At 41.3% G+C, this 23,708-nt stretch overlaps 1 protein-coding gene across 2 annotated transcripts in view; it reads right to left on the minus strand.

The window, feature by feature from the left end:
• Positions 1-16,661, minus strand: part of runx3 (RUNX family transcription factor 3) — a 47,679-nt gene extending 31,018 nt beyond the window's left edge. Inside the window, exons 1-2 of one of the 2 annotated variants that reach the window (XM_072364955.1) lie at positions 16,405-16,661; positions 15,972-16,082 (exon numbers count right to left, since the gene is read on the minus strand). In XM_072364955.1, the coding sequence (XP_072221056.1) occupies positions 15,972-16,029 (58 nt within the window). In that variant the 5' untranslated portion in view covers positions 16,030-16,082; positions 16,405-16,661. The remainder of the gene's footprint in view (positions 1-15,971; positions 16,083-16,404) is intronic. The other variant, XM_072364953.1, reaches the window with a different exon arrangement.
• Between the last annotated feature and the right edge of the window lie 7,047 nt (positions 16,662-23,708).

Raw genomic sequence — 23,708 nt, forward strand, 5'->3', positions numbered from 1 at the left:
CAGTGACAATGCTGGGGATATTTTAGTCGTCCTCCTGCCCTAGTTCATTATTAATATGTGACCACACGCCCCACTCAGCCATAATGCACGCTCCGGGCGCCTGTCACATTTAGACCTCCGCATTTCAACACACAGTTTCTACAGTTTCAGCCGCACAGGCAATGAGGACAGAGCTTGTCGTGCCCCTGAACGATTTTTAATGATCTGAGTGGGCTGAGCCTGAAATCAAGACAGAACTCCTTGAGGATATGTGAAACCCCGGACCCACCTCAAAAAGGCCTCAGCTTATATGTTTCTTACCATTCAAGGATAAAAAGAAAAAGGATCCTTCAGATACAAATCAAGAGAGCACGTCATTGCTAACTGATGGTTTCTCTGTGAAAACGTGTTACTGAGAACTTGTCTTCATCTCAGCTTTCGGGATCTGAATCATAATGTAACGTAAAAAAAAAAAAAACATTCCTCGTGGTTTCACAAAACATTTAAATTGCAAAAGACGTGTAGTTCTTCTAAAGCATCTCAGCCAAACAGCTCTGACACTTTGGAGAAAACTAAACAAAAAAACAACGGATACATTTAACTAAGGAGAAGGTTTCTGGGAATCCTCACACAGAAACACACACACATCTGTGTTTTTTAAACCAAAGGAAATCCCACTTACTTTAGCTTTCATGTGTAATGAGTCAGATTGGGAAGACTAATATGAGAATGATCCCCATTAGAAACCTGTGGAAGCCTTTGGGGTCTGTAAATGTATACCTGTCTCTAAATGCCACCCACACTGCTTTCAGTACCACTTTAAAGTCACTTTGAAGACGGGGACAGTCTCAGATACGTGGAGCTCCCTTTAAAGTTCTTCTTTTCTTTTTTTTCTCTGAATTTGATCTATTAGGCTGCGTAAACTCCATGGCTATTTTCAGACATGGCACACATAAGCCTTTGGATGGGTAGCTATTCATTTGGAAAAGGGGGCTATGGGGCAATTAGAAATAGTTTGAGGTTCGACGATGACATAAGACAAAGATTTCTATCTTTAGCGGAGCTGTGGCGGTCACACATTTCTGTACATTCACAAATTACAGGGCAAGCTTTGGCCCTCAACCCACCGAATGCATTCCTTCCGAAAAGTGTCTGCTCGAATTTCAGCCGGGGGTTTCTGCTCAGTGGAAATATGAGTGTTCTGAATGGACGACTTCTATGAAATGGAGTTTTATTCCTCTCGGATTAAATTAGCTCTACTTTGGGGCTTGGGGTATTTTTTTGTATGAATGATGAATTCTGCGGTGGCTGTGGAACGCCGAGCTTGTTTACCCTTCCCTCCTTTTTTTCCCTTTTTTGTTGAAATGTAGCTTGCTATGAAATTGACTTTTTCTGCTTGATATGACAAGAGTGTCTGTGATTAGACTTCCAAGCATGATGTAAGTCACCAAAGCCATTTATGCCAGTCCCCTCAAAGCCAAATCATATTCTAGCGTCAGAGTGTTTATATACACAAGTATATGGAGAAACTTTTAAACAACAGTGAGTGGGTACAGACTGTTTGGGTTTTGGGCTCTTGCTGCTCTGATGGCTGATTCTTTCTCAAATTTTGATTACACGACATGTCAGCACATCACAATTGGCGGTCATTTTTGTCCATTTTGATGTTCAGACAAGAAAATAGGAAACACATTGAGCAATTTTGATCAAATAAATTTGTATGTTACTTTTTCTCCACCAAGGTCGTCTGTGTTAGTTTAAATGATGGCTGGAATACATTTGTTTACTCAGACTTTGTTTTAGCTCTTAATGACCCCGAAATTCTTTATTTTTATTCAAATTTCTATAGATTTTCTCTTATCCTTCGCTTTACTTTATATATCCAGTAACTCATAAGAGTGTCAGGCCCCAATTTTCAGATCCTTGAAGGTGTCAAGAGTGTATTTTATCCCGACAAAAATGAAGAAGATGGTGACATTTCCAAACCCAGCACCTAATTACTATGTAAGCATGATGAGCTGAGATTCGGCAGTCACCAGAGGAGACAATGAGTATATTCATCTCATGCATCTTTAATCTTTATAAAAGGTGCAGATCAGAGCTGAGAGCTTATTAAAGCCCTCTGAATCAAGTGAGCAACATAATGGCTGTTGGGGGACAGCTCCAACTAGCTTTTTATTTCTGTCTGCTGAATGTAAATTGGCTCCTTAAAACATTTTCAAATATACCAAGCATGTAGTTGTCTTTCCGACACTTCGCCAATCCTCTGGAGACTTGGTGGAGAGAAGTACTCAAGTACTGCACTCAATTACAATTTCAGAACTTATATTATATTTTTGATAAACTCTTATACTTTAACAGCAAATGTTTTCTTCACTACATTTAATTGTTTATTGCTACTACAGTAGATCATTTTTCGACTGAGCAATTGATTTTTCGTTAAGAATATTGTTTTGGGTTTCTTTTTGCATTGAAATCAAATTCACTATTAAAATTCATCCAGAGACTCTCAAGCTGTTTGCTCTTTTGAAGTAATCATCAATGCATTTGAATGTCTTATTGTTGACATACCCACCAAAGTGATGGTTGCTCTATGAACCTGATGTATGGCTTTGATTGGATTACAGTTTGAGGCCTCGTGGAGTAAATAAAAAAATCTAATCTACAATGTAAAACCTCCATCCATCCATTTTCTATACCTGCTTAATTCATTGGCGGGTCGAGGCGGGGGTATCTAGAGCCTATCCTAGCGGTCATTGAGCGAGAGGCAGGGAACACCCTGGACAGGTCGCCAGTCCATCACAGGGCCACACAGAGACAAACGAGACAAACAACCACACACTCACACTCACTCCTAAGGACAATTTTAGAGTCACCAATTAACCTAACATGCATGTTTTTGGACGGTGGGAGTACCTGGAGCGAACCCAATGTAAAACAATGAGGACAAATTTCTGAGGCAAAATGCTTTTTCAGATTTATCTTGTGACATCCTTGATGATCTGCCAATTGTATATCAAGTAGTTTAAACTAGCTCCACCTCAACAAACCACAACAATAACCTCTTAGTCAAGACATAGATGCATTTAATAATGTTACAAAATCATATACAACAGCATCAAAAAGCAGCCCTAGAGGATTGAACTCATTAGTGCTACAGTTTTTCACCAACATTGTCAGGGAAAAGACCAGGTGAAGCAAATTTGGACACTTTCTCAAAAGCCAGACACCGTACACCTTGTCCCAAATCAACATCCTGGGCTCCTATAAGCAGCTGCCCAGGACGGGAACAGTTAAAGTAACTCTAGACCACAAAGCAGGAGAAATGTGTAAGACAGCAAAGAGTTTCCAGGCAGCTATTTCCTCCATTCATGCAACACCTTTTCATTCCCAACTCGACACATACTGCCACTTGGTCAAGAACCGCTTGCATCAGTTTTCAATGCATGGGGTACTCCTTTTTCATCAATATCCAACACACATGGACCTGCTGTAAGGCTGCAGATTGCCAGTTATCCATATGTGGCAACAGGAAAACATCACTATTGTTCTGAACAGGGAAAAACAGGGAGAGACACACAAATATCAAGCATGAGAATCATGATGGAGACACTGCTGTTTTTCACTTCCTTTTTTCTTTACTTTGACGTTCTACTACTGTTGTACTTCCTTGGGCAATATAAGAATTCGGTCAATGTTAAAAAAGCACCAATGTTAAATAACCATATACACAATATTTTACATTTTATTGTATCACAATGCATTTTATTGCAAAAAGCCTTAAATGTCATTACCAGTGTTGCCATGGTGACATGTCCTGTGGCTGTTTTGTTTAAAGCTTGGAAAACCAGCACATCTAAAAGTAAAGCTTTATCATTACCTTCTGTGTTCAAAACCTATGCAGTGGCCTTCTGACCAACCACTACTGTGTGACTGGTTTAGAGAGAGGACAGACTGGTTCATAAAGTAATTAGAAAATGGCAGCTTATAGTATCAAGGGAGGTGAAGAGTTTTCTGGAAGAAGAGAACTGCTCAGAGAACTGCTCAGAGGAGGAGAGGAGCTATCAGAAGACAACCTTTCTTACATCCTCACCACAAAATTCAGAATTTTCATTTCCTTGCAGAGACGCAACTTATGTGACGCTTAGTGATGCAAGGGCTTTTACTATGCTGCGCAACATCAAGATGTCGATGCTTGATGTCTCACTACATCCATCACAATGTCAATATAAAATAAAATACAATGATAATACAATATAATGCTTTAATACTAAACAGAGGAGGGGCCAGATGTTTTGAATTGTAACGACAATTAGTCACAAGATCAGACACATGATTAGTCCGGTTATCTGATTTGCTGACACCTTTGCTGCTGCTTGAAAGCAAAGCAACGGTCATGAATTTGATTAAGTAAAACGTTATCCCATTTAAAGACAGAGATGCAAAACTGTTAACCCCTGAAACATGTACACGTGCATCATACCTTATTCCAAGGGTGGCTTGATAAAGCCTGATGACCTTAAATTGCTGTCAGTACCACAAGGAAGATTTCACTGCTTTAGAGAAAAATTGATTCAGGCAAATAGCAGCAAATTCTGGAGGCAAACATCATGCCATCTGCAAAAAACTGAGGATGACAAAACTAGGGTTTCCACAATGAGCCTCAACACACTGAAAACCCACAACAGAAAACCTCAAGAGGCTGATGGCATTATGGTGGCTAATGATGGCTAATGTTAGTTAAGGCCTCGTGTACGCTTCCTATGTGCACACAGACAGTGTTGGACAGTGAGTTGTTCTTGATATACTGCTTTCTTGTAGCTCATATAATTTTTTTCTTCAAAATCGCCATTCATTTTTTGTTTTATAGTGCATGTGCCTTTAGGTGGTCGCTAAATGGATATCTGTACGAAGCTTCACCATGAATTACTCTTTGATGGCAAAAATGTATGTACCTCTGATCCTAAAAAAAATCAACAGAGAGTATAACACCTTATTCAGAATTTTATATCTGCTTATATTACAATATGTTAACTATTATAATTTAATTGCCACTTTACAGAGATCACTGTTCAAAAAATAAATTTTGCTCATATTAATTTTGTGATATAATTACTTAAAGTATTTTAAAATGTGTTACTTTAACTTGAGATTTTTCACATTGTCATACTGGTGCTATCCTCCACTGTTCCAGCAGAATGTGATTGCATGACTTTTATCAGTCAGACTCTTTTCTCCTTTTTCTGTTCAGTGTAAAGGTCATAAAAAGTGCTGTGAAACACTGATGTGATCAGGCCCCCTCCCTGTCCTTTCAGTGATAGTTCAATGGCACACCCCACACCAGAGGCAGGCAGGGAGTGGGGGGGACTTGCCGTAAACCTCAGTGTCACGTTTGCGCCGCCCTCACATCATCCGTCGGGTACACTCACCCTACGATGACAGTTAGCTGCCTGTGATGTGGTTCGCAGGCCTGTTTATCCTTTGGAAACCCACTAAAAGTAGAACTGGATGGTAAGCTCACCAAAAGGCCCCAGTGCTATTATAGGAGCACTTTGGGTTGAGTTTTGATCTGGTGGGTTTGTAAATAGGGCCCTGCCTTGCTGCGGGGCACCACTTTTGGGCTATATTGTTTAGTGTGACCTGAAGGAAGCTTTTTGATTTTTATGGTGATTTGTAATCTTGAACAAAATGTAAAGTCCAAAATTAATATAACGTGTGGCATTTAGGTTTGTATATTCCATGAAGACATCAGCATACACTTTTCATAATGTTGATGATGATGGACAAAGGACTGCAAAATGTACAAATGCTCTGCTTTTCTTCATGTCACTGAAGGACAGATTGTATTTTTCTTCCTTTATTTACCCCTGAAAGTCAGTATAACTTTTAAATCTAAATGAGTTCCATAAATACATCAACTCCCCCATTTTTTTCAGTTGTGGTTTTTAGTGTGAGCTATAATCATTTCTCATCTTTCTTTGTCTCTGCGTCTCTGTCCGTTTGTGTGTATCAACACACACACACACACATCCACATACACACATATGCACAGTGTTTCTCCTTTTCTGGCGAGAGCTTCTGATGCAAGGACGGCAATCTGTAATCTGTAGTAATTGCATGTTGCAGAAAAACATTTTTCCGCTGTGGTAATCGCTGCAATATGTGCAGTGGCGTTGCCAAAGTGACAGCACCCCCACCCCTAGAGACACACAAAAGTACACACATACACACACATAAACTATCCTGGCTCAATCTAACTTTGCCAAATGTGTCCTAAAATGTTATCTACTGTTGCTGAGGATGACTGAGAGACAGTGTGACAAACAAGAGTAGAATTGTGAGTCGCAAGCACGCACTCATACAAGCACCTGTAGTGCTGTCGAGCTGCATTCACCTTCTGCAAAAGATTTACAGTTCCTGCCAGTGACAGTTTAACTGCCATGCAGCCCTGGTGCCAAAGCTCTGCCAGAGCCCAGCTGCCACACACAGATCAGTAGTCGAATCTTTCACAGGAGCCACATCAATTCACCTTCCCCTTCTCCTTTTTAACTGCCACCACATACTGCAAGCAGGTGACGGTATTAAGTCTAATCAAGTCTAATTCTAACCACCTTATAATAAAGTTGTCTCAGAAAATTGGGTCTAATGTCAGAGTTCCGCCTGATTATTGGAAGTTGTAGCCACACTGAATGCTGGGAGTGTAGTGACGGTCTGTGGCTGAACCATTGATGCATATTTATCAAACCATCGTCTGCCATTTCATCACTCTTACACCAGCAACTACTCAACTCTGTTGGACTGTGGCGCTGGTTTATGAGGTCATCACCACTGAGCGACTGAGGACAAACTATGGTGTGTGATAAAGACGACCGTGTGTTTCACATCTCACCACCTCAGCAAATAACCTATCTTGCCTTCCATGGTCGCAGTCGAGCAGTGAAATCATTGCCCACTGCGTCATCACCCCTTTACCCAGCAGCGCCCCGAAATATGTCAGCCCAGTTGGGCTGTGTAACCACACACACCTACTAAAAGCACAAGTAATGCTCAGAGACATTTATAGATACACAGCACAGACATCAAGATTGCAACCAGACTGTGTGTGCAAACCTTTTCCTCTTTGGGCTGCTAGTCTGACTGCTGAAGCCATCCAACCTCCCAGCAGTTGAACTTCCCTGTGTCTCTAATGGAGTCTCTCTGTCAGATCAAACAGCTCCCACTGACGAGGAGAGGAGACAGATCGCAGAGCTGGAAGCCGTTCAGTCTGACAGCCCGAACACTTTTGACTGGCAACGCAGCCTGCGTCTACTCTTCCATCGCTTGAGATCCCACACAAATATAGTAGCGCCACCAGAGAGAAAAGAGGGGGTGAAAGAGCAGGGGAGGGGGTAAAGGAGCCCGAGCCTGTCAACTCAGAAAATAAGTTGTGAAGCGTCCCTCTCACACAAAGGCAAAGCCCCCATAGCTCCGTCTTCTCTCAAAATGAAATCGCATGTGAGCCGAATATTAGGAAGTGCGCATGGCTTCCAGCAACCACCAGGCCATTATAGCCAAGCCTGTAAACCACATTTTCACCAGCACACAATGGCTCTTTGTGCGTGTTGTGTGGCTGTCCCCAATTGATGGAAATCCTATGTGTTTAAAAACTTTTATTTGTTTGAAATTGATGAAGAGGAAGTGTCACTTTTAAAATCTGGTTAATTAGTGGCAGCCATGTTAGGAGGGGCAAGCAGGACAGTCTGCCCTCATTTAGCCCCACGGCAAGGGAGAGCTTTGATGTGGTTGCACATGGAATGCTGTTGTTCATTCCTCTGTGCAACAAAAGCCACATGTTTTTACTTTTTGAGACTAGTCCCTGTTACTTTGAACTGTGAAGGAACAGGGTAAGGTATGTAGCATATGACATGAATGGCATGAATGCTAAACTAGTCAGAGAGAACTCAGCCAATGAGGCATTGAGCAAAATATATTCTTCTCAGCTGCACTATGTATTCAAATGTTTTTAAATAGCAAATCACCTCAGTCATCACTGCTTTCGATGTTTGCGTGACACCAATGCACACACATATTCAAGCATAACATGTATAATATAATTCACAAATGCACATCGTGCACACATTTCCTATTTTCTATTTTCAATGCAGCTCAGACACACTTTCAATGAGGTTATTCAAGGTTATGTCACTCTAATTAAATTGAATATTTGACTTCAAAGAGCTAACAGATATTGAATTTGTATTTCTCTCTTTAGATGGTCAGTCTGCGGAGTGCCATCTGACTCATTGCAGAATCCAACCAGATTCAAGCAGAAGGCTGGTGCTGGTTTCCTGACAAGTGTCAGTGCCACTTTCCTCTGCAGACATGAGATAACTCTTGGAAAGAACTTATGCCTTATGGGCTTCTCATTGGGAGGAAACAAGGGTGTGGTGGCTCTCGGCCTACAAGCCAAAGAGTTCTGGAAAGCACTTAGACACATGATATTGTCATACCTAATAAATCTAAACTTTTGCTCAGTAAAAGATTATGTCAATTGCTTTAATTGATTACAAATTTAATCAAAAGAAATTAATCAAATGTCACTCAGCCTATTTGCAGTGGCTGCAGAGAGTCACCGTGCTGCATGCAACTCTGTGTGCTGATTTTGGGCTTGATTCCCAGTTCAAGATTAAGCAAACCTAATTGGAGGCTAAAATGTCCCTCCATTCAAATCATTGCTTCAGTAAAAGACTTGGCTTAATTGTAATCCGGGAAACCACCTGTGTGTCCAGTGTGACTGAATGTTTCCTCTCATTATCTCCACTGCTAATCAGTAGTGGTGGTGTCCATGTACAGTTAGCACCAAGGCCACGTGGAGCATGGATAGTAAGGCAGGATTTTCCCTATTTGACTCAGAGCCTGAGGTATCCACCGAGGCTTAGACTCTAATCCCCTGATTGCCATGTTTAGGCCCTGCACGTCGCTGCTCCACGTCAAGGCGCCCACAGCTAATGACGAGCTAATGACACAATGATGACAAGGAGGGTTTGTAAACCCAATCAGTAGCCAAGACTCTGGCTGCCTGGTGATTAGGTTAATCAAACTCTATACAGACTGAACGAGTGGCTCGCTGTCTGCCCCTTATGTCATGACACTGATTAAAGGGGGAAAGTCTGTCTGACTCAAATGTCTCGCTGCCAGGTTGGCAGTGTTAGCACAGCTAGCTGTCATACTATAGAGTAGAGAGCTACTTAACTAGGGACAAACAGCTCATGTCAAAATGTGTAAGAATATGATCCTGCCAAGCTTAATAATCCTTTCACATCTTTTATCTGACTGCAGACAATCAAGATCATTCCTTCCCTTCCAATGGTTTTGGAGTCTCTCTCTTGGCTACATTTTAATGTTGTTGGTAGCGTCTCACACAGGTAGATTGGAAACTCATTCTTTGTCAGCGCAGTAGTGGCCACATACAAAGCAGTCAGTTAGATAAATAATTTTTTAACACGAGACACTTTGGGAAATCAAGACACCAGTCCCTGATATTTTTCAGTGAAGTTGACTGATTAGTCATCATTTGAGTAATTCTGCTAGACTAAGGCATTGGGACACCATATGTTAGTCTGACCAGCTATTATGATGAGGTCAGATAGCATTTAGATGGGGAAAACGTCTCTGTCGTCATGTTAACATGTGCTACTTCTCTCTGACTCAGCATTGGGAAAAATCACACGGTACACTCTTGTGTGGGTGCATGTAGCCTATATGTGCTTGTGGCAGTCCATCTGTGTGTGTGTGTGTGTGTGTGTGTGTGTGTGTATACCATAACGTTCCCTTATGTCTGTACTCGTGATGGCTGCAACCGTGAGAGCAGCAGACAGAGTGACCTCACTGCAGACTATAGAGAAGAAGTGGAGGGGCCACTTCTGCTGCACAGCTGAGGGGGAATCCCTGGCATGGTGTTTCCTACTGAGCCAATACAGAAGTGAGCAGCTGCACAGAAAGTACGAGCTCTCTGAAGTTTACTACAGGATAAAACCTACTGCAGTGCGGGGTAATAGATCATTCTGTAAATTGTACATGTAGATTTGACACGTAGAATAGTTATGAAACAGACAAACAGAATTAGCATTTGAGGAGGAAGCAGGTTTTGAATAAACCATTTGAATAAAAACAGTGACTTCCTGTGATTGTGCATTTAAGATGCTACATCTGGCTACCAGTCTGACACTTAATCCTCCATAAAAATGCAAGATGCCATTTTCACACTTCAGTATTTTTATGTATTAGAAAATTCTGACGCAAGTTTTGGCAGAGTTTTTACCTTTTTACTGAGTGAAGTTAGTTGTTTCAAACATAATACACCGTGAGAGACAATAGATACACTATGAGAGTGATAGCATTCTCCCCACATGACTTGACATGATGATTAGCAAGAAACTATTTCCCACAACGTCAAACTAATTCTCCAGTCATCTTTTAGTCATAACACAAATGATAAAATCGCTGAAGAGGAAAGCATGGTTAGGTGGCCCATTACAGATGCAGTTAGTAGCTCGGACAGTTATTTGTTCCCCCCAATGAGTTGAAGAGAAAACTAAAATCCCATTTTTGAAATGCTGCTTCCACAAAAATCAATTCCCTGTGGTTAAAGTCATGTTTGAAGGGAGGGAAGGAGCAACCCAAAAAACATGTTTTAGTGCAGCAACAACAATTAGCTGTATGTAAACAAGATGAAAAAAAAATTCTGGGAAAATAGAGAATCAGAAAACATCTGATAGCCTGCAGCGCCTCGCATCCTATCATTATCTGCATTTTTCCTCCTCCGTAATTAAGTTTTTTTTTTATTCATTGCTTATGGGAAGGAGGATGGGCAATAAGGATGTTTTGAGCATGATAAAAGTTACTCATAATGAAAGGAAGATTCAGTCTGGAGGAGATATTTTTATGAAAAGTATTTTTTGTTTTTTGGTTCTTAATTCTTCATGAAACTTTCACACGATTCATAAAGTGAAAACATCATGTCTCTTGTGTCATTTGATAGAAAGAATAAGAGAGACTGCTGTGAACTGATATGTTTCTGAACATGTGGGATCTCCATAAGTTTGAGACTTTTTATGGGCTGCGGACCCGACCCATGCCTTCCCATTAAAGTAATTTGTGGGTTAGGATGCGATTGTAATGTTAAAAACAAAAGTGCACAGCAATCGAGGCTGTGCTTAGTCACAGTTTTTGCTTTTCCTCCTTACAGCAACAGAAAAGATGTTACAGGGGATGGGTCTAAACAAAAAGTCTTCTTCCTTGGAGTCACGCTCAGGTCACAGCTTTCTAATTGTAGTCAGAGCTACTGAAAACAAACTAAATCTGTGATGAAGCTTTGAATTGTTTGCTTTATTTCCAGCTTTGCAGAAAATTGCTGGCAGATTCCATACACCAGCATGATTACTGCATAAATTTAGGTCAATAATACATGAATTAGCTGACAATTATACTTGTGTCTTTTCTACAATCCCAGTCTTACCATGTAATAAGCTGTGAGGCTGGCCTGTGGTTTAGGGCGTAGGTTTAAAACAAAATTAACAATCAGAGAATCACGGGAGAGGCTTTTCCTTAATTTAGTCGTCCACTATACAGGACGAATGAGATCATAAAGGGTCCAATAACAGTGGATTTAATCATTTTAGCGTAAGGGTTTATATGAAATATTATCAGCTCGTAAGTGAAGCAAATTAACCATAAAGAAATGACTCATAGAAATTGAGGAGCCTCATCCGGTAGGGGCATTACATTTTAGAAAGCAAGCTAAAGTATTTTATATTGTGATAATTTCCGCCTCGTTATCCAATTATACAACCTTTAAAGTCTGCATTTTTTCCTCCAGACATACATTTTGTTCCTGAAGGTCCCTGTTAAAGAAGCTGGTCCAGACATCATAAATTCCTCTGACATCACTTGCATTATATTTTTCTGTCTCCTTTACCAATTATTTTTTAACAGCAACTGTAATAATCATGTACAGTGCATATTCTTATTCTGAGAGTGACCTCAGATTGCATGTAAATACTGCTATACAGCAGCCATGCACAATTAGATCAGAGTTTAACATGCAGTCTTAACTCTGGATGAACTGAGTTAAAGGAGCTGAGGAGCCGAACATTCCTCCTGCCAGCTTGGCCCAACATCAGCCTCTGATCACATTCACCCCTCCCTAGATGCTGCTTTAGAGTCGACACAGCTCCAGTTTATTTTCCAGAAGAATTATCTCGCCCTCCGTCAATGTTTGTTGAAAGAAGTTGCTCAACCTTTCAGGGCATTTTTTAAAAAATGTATTTCAAGCCAGATAAACCTTGATGAGATAAATTCATATTATCAGATTGCCTGCAAAGAATCTAGACTCTGTGGTTGGTTGCCGACCACCAGAAAATTGTATTTACAACTACACTTTAACCTTGACCAGTACAGGGCTGATCATGGTGTTTTGAGCCAAAAGTGTGGAAGGGCGGCAGCAGGTTTAGGATCAGTCAACCACATAATCAGCACGCCCCTCTGCATTACACTACCTGGAGGCTATCACACCGACAACCCCTGAAAGTGTTCTCCATAAAGTCGTGTTGACAGACGAGACGGACCAAAAAGTAAATAAGTACCTCCAAAAACGTTTATAGCCCTAATCAAGTCCAGAACCTTCCTTCTATCCAATATGCCTTCAGAGTTTTATAAATAGATATTATACTCGGCTAAATTGGAGACAGGGGTTCGCTGCTCTGTGGCTGTCATACGTTTTCTATTATTTGCTTTCACTTTCAAATATTGAAACTCTTAATATCTGGTTACAGTTTTCAGCCTGCTCAGTCAGTCCTCGTGTTTTGGCGTCACTCAGCGGCCTCACACTAAGCAGGATTTTGAATGGGCTCCAATCAAGCATGTTAATTTAAGAGAGGAGAAAAAAAAGTCTTCACCATATGACTTGTCATTAATACATTCAGCAAAGGCCAGCCATGTGCTCTGTTAAATTTATAGCCTTTTTCTTTTTTGAGCTACTGTATAAGGTCTTTTTATTTGTCAGTGGTTGTAGGGTTAGAAATACATTTTGATCTTTTATCCCTTGTGAAAGATTCCTTCTGATGCTTATAAAATGTCTTTTTCTCAAACTGTGCATATGTCTCCCCAGCTTTTCCCCTCCAGAACACTCATCGAGCAAACCAGACCACCTTCCAGAATCCTCCAAAATAACCTCACTACAACTGTGGTGAGGCATGGCACGTTTCTCACACACAAGCCCTCACTTCCATTCATGCAGCGCAATAAGGCAAACATATAAAACCATTCCCACCCTAATAAACCAGGGCCTTTTTCTCTGCCACAAAAGGAGCTGGCTCCTGAGAGCGTAACACTCTAAAAGAAAAAGTTTATAAAAAAAAAAAAGGACCGTTAAATATAAAACAGCCTGCAGGGAACAGAGCGGCCCTTCGAAGCAGAGGGAAATGTGGTGACAAAAAGCGAGCCAAGGATATCAGGAACCGCACAGGCCCAATCACAGCTGCTATAAACCAGGTACCCCACCTGATGTAAACCCTACACATATGACAGGATCGGAAGACTGTCTACAGAGGGAAATTCTGGTGCTTTTTCTGGAGTCTTCATGCTTTTTGTTTTGTTTAGCTTTTTTTTATGTCTCAGAAATGCTCCTGTCTGATTAAATAGTGGTGCTGCTGTGTGAGGGTTGGCAGGTGTAGCCTCATTGTGGTTATTATCACTGAACTGCAGCAGCTCTGCGAGACTGCGTCAAACTAACAGCTCGTTGACGCACAGCTCTATATGTCTCTTTTTGTTTCTCACAGCATTCTGCCACTCTCTTAGCTTTTTCTTCTTATCTATACTGAGTTAAACATCATGAGAAACACACAGTCTGTCCCCTTTGTGACTTTATTGTCTTGTGTATGTGTGCGTGTGTATGTGTGCGTGTGTATGTGTGCGTGTGTGTGCACGCGCACGGGTTTCTGTGTGTATGCCTCTCTCAGCTTCAGCGGAGGACTGAGGTTTCTGAGGTGAAGAGTCCTCTCGCTTCTCACGCGAAGTGCATCTGATGTTGCACATCACATGCTTAGATGTGTTCTCTGTCTGCACAGTGAGATAGGTCGAAATATATAAAAGTTACTAATATAACACTGACAGACTGATAGTGTTTGCATTGTGCTGATATATTTGTGATGGTGCTGTCTTTTTTTTCTTCAGCTCGAACAAAGTGTGACGTAAAAAAGGATGTTAAAGATCAGAATAATTTTTAGTTACTGTATTTGCACACATAATCAAGATGCTGCTCACAGCAGTATTTCCTGACTTCTGAAAAGATGAAGACAGTATTTCCATGAGCCTCGTGCCGCACAGCATTAAAGTCAGAGTTGGGGAAGGCAGATCTTTAACAGTCTCCTTGATTCTCTGCAATCGTTCCTCCTAATTTCAGTTTGATTTGAGTCTAAAAAGGAGAACCTTGGCATAATTGCTTTGCATGTGTAATGCACATTGTTAAACTAACCGCTGGGGTATTTTGCTTACATGAAGTAGTCCCAATTTGAAATGCTCTCAGACTGAACGAGAGGATTTAATGACTCTTGGCCTTTGTTCTCTTGCAGTTTGGTTTCAGTCCCCTGACAGAATGAATTTTAAAAGGACATACACATTCACTAATGATTTCAGTTACAGTTTTGAATGCCTGTCTCTTGTTTCGCCTTTTGACCTAGCTCAAAATCAAAATCAGGTCCCTGCAAACAAAGCTTGATAGACAGCGTGCATGAAACCTGACATTAATGACACTGATCTGTATACAGTGAGGAGATAAAGGAATGCAGATCCAGTACTTATAGAGGAGAAAGAGGGGGGGCTGAGTCTTGTCATGAGGAAACTATAAATGCCTGAGTGTCTGTAGAAGCTGTGAGAACATTGGAACATCATCTCCTGTCACTGCGGTTCCAGTGAGGATATCAGAGGATTGTTCTCATGTGAGGCACAGATGCAGAGAGTTTGCATTTGACTGTATATGTGAGGCTCCAGAGATTTTAAGATAAACTCTGCTAACAATTATGAAGTGGTAGTGCTTCCCCTGTGGCTGCCTCTAATTAACACTGCTACAAGGCCTTAATTGGGAAAGGGGTTTTGTTTTTTTCTGCTGCCTTTCAGCGGCTGCCTCAGTGGTTGTGTTAGGAACAGTGGAAACAACTGAATCCTGCAGCTTACATTAACAACTTGAGCGTCAAAAACGGCCCACTTTTTGTGTTTGCCATCACCTACAGCAATAAACTCAACACAAATTCTGTTTGAAGCAGAGTAAAATTTAAATATCTCTCTTTTTCTCACACACAACAGAGCTTAAATGTTTGCTGGTAAAAGCTGTCCGATTAAAATTGCCATGGTAACAAATGGTTTCTTCATTGAGGCAACAGTTAGCCAAGTGCACTCACCTCACCACACAGACCAAAAGTACCTCCTGGAAGTAAAGCAGAGAGAGCCTAATATGTTTTTTTCCTCTTTGCTCTTTTATTGTATTGCCGTGTTCCAGTAAAGCACCCAGTCACATGGAGCCTCTGAGCTCGTATTCTCACAGAGAGAGCGCCGAGTTTCACTTGATAATGAATGTCTGTGGTGAGAATCCCATTATGGCGCTACTCCATCAAGCCTACAGAAAACATACGGGCGGAGAGGCAAAGGCCTTTATGGGCCATATCAGTCAACTAGAAGAAGGCTACTGTGCAAACCAGATCCTCCTTTGTGAATCTGTCAGCACGTGTGTGTGTGTGTGTGTGTGTGTGTGTGTGTGTGTGTGTGTGTGTGTGTGTGTGTGTGTGTACAGGATTCACATGCTACCAGCAAACACACTCACACTGCAATGTGTTAATTTCAGTCCTTTTTTGGGGGGGGCAAAACAAGTTGCCAAACTGACAAAGCTGGACAGAGAGGGTGGGATAATGTTGGGAGGGAGAAGGGGTGAGTGGGGTGGAGAGGGGAGGATCTGCACTCACCTCTTAGTAGACTGCTGCTGTAGTTTGAGAAGGAGTCAAAGATGCTGTTGGAGGCCATGGCAGGGAAGACAGCACGGCGTGGAGCCCTCGCTGCAGTCAATCTCCACCAACCTCAAAGGGGAAACAAGCAGGATTGAAGCTCAGAAATGAAAGAGCACCTTAAAGAGACTAACTAGAGAAAGAAGGAGCACAAGAGGACAAAAACTCCTGGAGCTCTGAGACTGTTTGCAACCAAGAATCTAGGGTTTGTGACTACCACAGGAATCCCAAGCCACAAGCTTGCAGAGAGAGCAGCAGCATGTGTTAGTACCAAAAAACGTATGAGAGAAAAGAGGGTCAGAGGAAGAAGAAAAGAAGACAGTAGTTGAGAAAGAAGCAGTTAGAGCAGAGGCAGCAACAGCTTTCATGTCTCCAGGTGTGGAGGTGGACTCACCAGGTTTGGAGATGAGAAGGGGGCCACCTAATGGAGCCCGGGGTGATGGAAGCAGGCTGATGGAGAGAGCTGGGTTTGTGATGCTCTGTCACGTAGCAGGCTGATGGGCTGAGGTTAGCCCGCTAGCCTGATAGCGTGGTCGGCCTCTTTCTTTCTCTTCCCCGGTGGTGGTGGCCTGACTTGAGCGTCAGTGCTAGTAAAAGGCTAAAAGCCACAGTCTCTCTGCAGCCTCCTCGCCATCCTCCACACACAGAGACACACACTCCCCTCCGTGAGTGGTGGAGCCCACGTCACATGTCACATGAGGTCACCGGGCCTCTCCCTCCCACCCTCCTTCCCCTCCCTCCCTTCTTCTCCTATCTTCTTTGCTTTTTTTTTTTGGTTTCTCTGTTTCGGGTTGTACTTTCCATGCTTCTTCTCTGACTCGCTGTCTCAACTCCCACTTTTCATTGGTCGTCCAAGTTTTGGAAACATTTTATTTTCTTTTGAGTTCAAACCAGGCAGTGGCCTACACCATCGTGGCTCACTGAGGTTTACAGAGTGCTCCGAAACCACTGTAGAAGAGCTGGAGAAACATTAAAATGCATCAAGCCCAACACAAACATGAGGCAGAGAAAAAGGACAGGAATGAATTAGATGAAAAGAAAGAAAAGATGAGACATGGATGTGGCTTTTGGAAACTGAAAAACATTGTTTCTAACTGCTGAACAACTATGAGAATCTTGCTGTTGACTGTGTATGTCTGTCCTGTGCTAGTTTTATGTTTGTCTGACTCACAGCACATCTGTGTTTGTAAGAACCGGTGGTTTAGGGCCCACAAAACCTCCACCCTCACTTACCACTTGATAGTATCATAATCTTAGTTTCATCAGAAGCAACACTGCCAGTTTATTTCTCTCTGTTTGGGACCTTTCCTCCCCCTTTCTCTGAAGTGATACCTTAACTCTATTTTGTTTCCCCCTTCTTTTTCCTCTCAGTTCTGTCTATATTTGTTCCTGTCACATCTTAACATAAACACATCCCACAATGCAAATATTTCTGCTCAAGTTCACTTGGAATGAAAGCTTTTACATTTACTTTATAATTTGGGCTTTTCTTTGTTTAACGTAAAAGAAAATCAAAAAATAATCAAAACAAAAAAGCACAAGTATTTGTGGCCTACTTTCTCCCCAAATGAAAGTGCAGAGTTATTTAACCTGATTGTGGTTTTCACACTTTTTCATTTTCTAGGTTGAATTTAAGAACAGAAATGTTTTCACTGATGTAGCTTCTTATAGTACATATACAGTGTCACCCTGACAAATCAATACCACCTTTTCCTTTCCACCGTACATATTTACTGTATAACATACTATACTATACAGAATCTAACAAATAGTGTTTGCACCAACTGTAAAAATTGCACCAAAGTTGTACAATAGATTTCGACCTTACGTTTTAAGTAAAGAGCACCTCAGTTTAACAGCAATGATACACTAGAAGAAAGTCTAAGTTAACATGATCTTGTTACATAAAGATTGAGCAACGTTAAATCTTGATCATAAGGGCGCAGAATTTAAAAATGTTTGGGAAGGGTTGATTGCATCGTTCCTGATAATGATTTTAAACTGTGGAATTAAAATACTGTGGCAGTCTCACTCATGTTAGAGATCAGAGGGTGGGTTTAAGCTCCACTTCACAGGGTCATGCAGACATGGGGATTGTCATAAGCTCACCAACTCAAAGCACTCATGAAGACACAGCTTTGCTATGAAAGTAAATAAAACACAACATAAGCACCTGGACTCTAAACATAGTTACATAACACAGAACAAACCAGAAAAAAGAAGCAGAAGCTTTGCTTCTACAAACCTGAAACTTCCCCAACCTGCCCTCTTTGTACCAGTCAGTGTTAATCTGTACAATTAATGAAATATCACTTGCTCAAGGGACGTTAACTTGACTTAAAAAATCATACACAGGAAATTAAATTGATGTACATTTAATCATTTTTTATTTTGCGGTTATCAATGCTGAAAAATTAAGTTATGCTAAATGTAAATGATTGGGTTTGTATTTACCACCCCCTAAATGGCTTTTTACCTTGTGGATTTCAAGCTGTTTATTTGGGCTTTTCTTCAGCAGCTGTGAGGAAACAGGAAACAAATTACACAGAAAATTAAGCATGAACAGAGTGATAAATGTGTTGTCAGAGAAGTTTGCTGTTTGTTGTAGGAAGCTGGCGACCTTGCTGTACTGCACGTGTGTGTGTCTGCATTCATGTTTGTTTGTGTGTGAGTGCATAAATCACTGGCATTTGCAAACCTGTGGTATCCACACTTCCTTTCTCCTTTCTCCTGTCGCTTAGTGACACACTGGCCATGTCTGGCTAAACCACCGTCTGGTCACTCATGTGACCCAACTGCTTTCCCTAGAAACCTGTGTGTGTGTGTGTGCACGTTTTTGTTCTGTTTCTATTTCACACTGCTTTGTGTGTGGATGTTAGCCCACGTTGTCCAGCGTTAATTGCTGGACAGAAGTGCTGTATGGTTTGTATGTGTATACAGTACCATGTTGAGTGTGTGTGTGTGTATGAGGGAGGGAGAGAGCTTGCCGCTCTTCCTGGTAGCCCGCACTGCCCTGTAAATGAGCAGTTGCCGCTGAGTTAGGCGGCAGCGTGGGCTAAATGACACGGCGTGTCAGCGAGTGTGGCCGAATGCTGAGGCCACAGCCGCGGCTACAGAGCTTTTATCAGTCCGTCCACGCGGCCACTACAGGCCTCTGACTTAACCTCACACACAGCGAGGCTTCCTCTTCTAACACCTCTGCTGCTTCTCGACATGGCCTCTGCCCCGGCCTGCCAGCCCAGGGACAGATTACAGCTCACACTGGCCCAGAGGGAAGAACTGCACCCTCCGAGGCCAGAGACACAATGATTTAACTTTTGTGCTGAATTTTTTTTTCTGGATTCTTCTGCTTTAGAAAAAAATTATAATAATAATAACAAGAAGTTGTAGACCTCTGCAACCTCTTTTTTTCTCAGGTTGAGTTCTTTTGGAGAGGATACTCTCTGGTTTCTGGTCTCATCTGTGTTTATTTTGAAAAAAAGAGCTGCTTAAGAGTGTGCTGGTTTCACAGCGCAGGGCCGTGAGGTTGTTTTCGTTTATAATCTTTTTTATGTGCATGGAATTGTGGAAGTAAAACCTCCAGTAAGTAAAAAGTACGTTGTGCTGTTTTTCAGGTTTCTTTTAAGTGAGAAATATAGTTTTCTTATAGTTGTTTTCACAAGGGCAGACTGTTTTGGATTATTGTCAATTTCCTTATTTTTGTCCCCTTGTAAAAAACAAATACATCGCATCTGGATTTTCAATAGAGAATAAAGGACAGCCAAACAAATAAAGGACCATCCCGCTGCATTGTGCAAGAATGGGAATTGGCTCCATTGTAGTGTAGTCCAAACTTGACATTTGAAGAAAGCGCTGGAGTCAAGGCCTTTTCCTCAGTGTTTTTTCGTCTTTGTCTAGGTAAACATCTGCTTCATGTTTTGAAATGGATCTCATGGCTTTGCACTGCCCATGACCGTGAGGGGAAAATAGTCTGAAGATCATTGTGGCCGTCTTTCACTCAATTCTTTTTTTCCCCTGCCCAGACCTTGTTTATCAAGCCCCTGTATTTAAGCTTAATATAACTCCTGTTTTGCTGAGAAAACTGTGGTGGTTTAATCACTGTCAGTGGTCCTACGCCTCTCGGGTGTGGCTCGCGAAGCAAAAAGGACCCAGTGCGGTCGTGCGTCCAGCTGCAAAGGGGCTTATTTTGTGGTCTAAAAATTGCAGGCTTCCCCATATGTTCCCCATAAACGTGGAATGCAGCGTGGGACTTGAGGAGGTTTTTATAATGAAGTGGCCGTCATTGCATCAAACACCATGGTCCTGTCTGCCTCTTGGATAGGCCATGGGAGCTCATTTTGGGGCTATGCGCACAGCAGTTCTGATGTCCTGACTTCTCACTCACACCTCATACTGACGGGTTTCTTCTAATAACTTACCCATTAAATGATTTCCATGTTCACTTTTAGGATAGAATTAACCTAGTCTCTTTTTGTTAATTTGCACAGATTTGATCAGCCAAAAGATGGAAATCCCGCATGTACGACATTGCAAACAGTGAGGTTTCTTCTGGAAATTCTCAAACGTTTCAGCCCAAAGAGGAAGTTGGCAAAAGACAGCGTAAGAAACTGAAAAATAGAACATGCTAAAATTCCTCGTTTGTCACATTTTAAATAAACTGCTGTTAAAACACAGCTGCAGCTGAGCAGTTAAAACTGTTACTCTGAAGAGATTCTCAGAAAAGAAAATTGCAGTTGTATGCACTGTTACCAGCTCAGCATTAATCTGTGTGGCATGTCTGTGTGTGTCTATATGTGTGCGCTTGCGTTGTTGTTTTTATTGTCAGTGAGGCACTCCCAGATGCAGTGGTTTTAGCATGCAGTATCACCGTTGGAAGTGATCACCGGGCCTATTATTTATTTATTGGCTCCAGCAGACATGGAGACTGTGGTAACCACACTGAGAGGAGGGGAGTGTGGGCTCCATGTCACCACACACGCAGGCTGTAGCCCAGAGATCCTGCAGCGTGACATGTGTACAGTAACATGTGGAGACTCAGTAGGAAAAGTGTTACAATAGTTGGCCAACTCTGTCGGTGTTATGTGTGGATATTTATGGGGGAAGCTGGCACAAATCTCTGTCAGCAGCAACGATCACTATGATCAGCTGCATGAGGACACCTAAGATTAGAGCTCATGGCTGAATGCACAACACAGTGACAGCTGCCATTGGAAGGATAAATGTGTTCTTTGAATGTAGTTTTGCAGTTTTGTAGCACTGGCACCTGCTGCGTTTCTTTAAGACAAATGTTTACAGGTAGTAAACTCTCCATCTGACCCCTTTACCAAAGCTCTTCCTGTTTTTTGCAGAAACTGTGCCAACACAAAGACCACAAAGCATCCAGCTTTCTTTACAGCAGGGTGATTTAAAACATTCGCACAGCCCCTGGCCACTGAGCTGTGAAGGTTAATTGGACCGTTTCTACCTGTCAAAACAGTTCTTCCTGTGTATATAATGAAACAATGTGAAAAATATATCCAATTTGTCACATCGCATCAGTCCTCAGTGGTAATCATTTAAATTCACTACAAGGAGGAACAATGGCAGTTTGACGTTATAAACTGTACTGTTGTGATTAGATTTTATCTTTATACTAGACTACCCTAAATACCTACTTTAAACTCCTACTTTAAACTCCAAATAATTCAAAAACTATTTCTGTTTAAATGTTCAATTAGACCAGCCAAACATATCCAGATCTTTACATTTGATTGATAATTTGTGTTTAAGATGATTTGGCAGCAGAGAAACCACATGTATATATCTTAATTAGATATTTTACACTTTTTTTTTTCTTGAAGCAGTGTTGTTTATTGTTTCCTTCTTGGTGAAATTTACTTAATTGCTGTCATAGATTAGTAATCTGAAATGTTCTAAATGTATAGTGTTATTCTGCTTTCAAGTCACACAGGTTGACTCTTCGATGTGCGTCACAGTCAGGCGCTATTACTGTAAAATCTAACAGGAAGAGGAACATTTATCAGCACACATCACCGATTGTCTTCCAGTTTTATTATGTTTTGGTTCACAATGCTTATCACATCGTGCTTGTGTGTTTTATGAACCACTTGTCTTCCCCAGAGTGGTAAATTTACACTCGGCTTTGAGGTACACAGAAGCACCACATCATTGCAATTGAGCAGCTGGAGGGTTAAGTGCTGCCGTCTCTCACATAAAAGCACCCGTAAACCCGAGACCTCAGTTACCCCAAATGCTCCAACATTCAACACACACACACACACGTATATATATCAGCCCCAGCCTGACCAGAATAGAGCAGACCATTTTGCCACAAACCCAACTCATCCCACTGACCTCAATACATTACCAGGATCTTCGGCAGTAACTCAGGTGGAATGCTGCAGTGTTGCAACGTCTTCTCTTTACTGTTTAATGTTTCCAATCTATTGTTACCACTGAGATGCAACTCTGCATAGTTGAGGGTTTCACTGTGCAGAACTACAGTTAGCATGTCACAATGCTCCTACCGTGTTTTATTACCTGTAAGTGTAGGCTATGTATGCTTGTGTTTGTGTCGACGTGTGTGCGTCGAGAGTACATATTTCCTGTGGTTCAGACAGGGGTTTTGGATGTGTCAGACAAGCTTGCAAGCATGCTAGTCTGCATTGGGCAGGATGTTCCTCTAGAGCAGATGCACAGTGGTTTACTTAGATACTGTGTACGTGTGAGCATATGCCTACACTGCTGCATTAAAGAGTCACTTCAGTTCTACAACTTATTTAGGAAGAGTTATCACCGAGTAGGTCCAGAGTGCTTGTGAAATAACAATTAAAGAAATTCTATAGCAGTTACATTTAAGTTGCCTCCTTACACAGTGAAGGAAGTTTTTACTCATCTGCTTGAGTAAAAATGGGCTGACTTTGATAAAATTATTCTTTTTGAATGTAATGAAAATACTGAAGTTTAATCAGGAAAATGTAATCAAAGCATTAAAAATTCAATTTATGTATGGTAGAGAACTCAGGCCCTTTTAGTACTGTTGTTATCTTTTACTGTTACTATTGTTAGATATATGTCTATATTTCACACCTAAATATAGTAAAGTAGGAACTGATGTTTATACCCATATATAGGATAAGAAGCTCAAACTTGTTCTCAATACTTTGTTTAGTTTGTAATATTTAGATCAAACAGTTTGATAACTGGCGCCTGATTGAGTGTTTATTTAGTTTCATTTAACTGGAGCATGTGAACAGTAACATGATAACACATGACTGTCAGCGATGGTTTAACCAAGTTAGTGTGATTCATGATTTGCCCACACATGAAACTAACAACAAGTCATCTTTAGTGTTTACATCAAAAAATGTTGTGGGGTTGTTTACTCACGCCAAAATGTGTTTTGGTCAATTTGAACTCTTGTATGTTTATTGTTCACAGTGCAAAATGAATGAAAAGTTTTGATGCCAAACAACTGTTTTTAGATTACTGAATGTGGGCCTGTCAGTTTACCTTTAGATTTAAGTTTAAGACCTGCGTATGCATGATTTGTCGCTGCTCATTTAGAAACCAGACCTGTGCCTACTGTGATGTGATTAGTATTGGTCCCTCAGGGAAGTAGAAGAAATCTTGTGACTGTTTTGGATTTTTCAATGTGAGAGATTAGGAATTACAGAGCAGAACTTTTCCCAATGGAAA

This window comes from Leuresthes tenuis, unplaced genomic scaffold (genome assembly GCF_036924035.1).
Source record: "Leuresthes tenuis unplaced genomic scaffold, fLeuTen1.0.hap1 SCAF_15, whole genome shotgun sequence".
NCBI classification, from domain to species: Eukaryota; Metazoa; Chordata; class Actinopteri; order Atheriniformes; family Atherinopsidae; genus Leuresthes; species Leuresthes tenuis.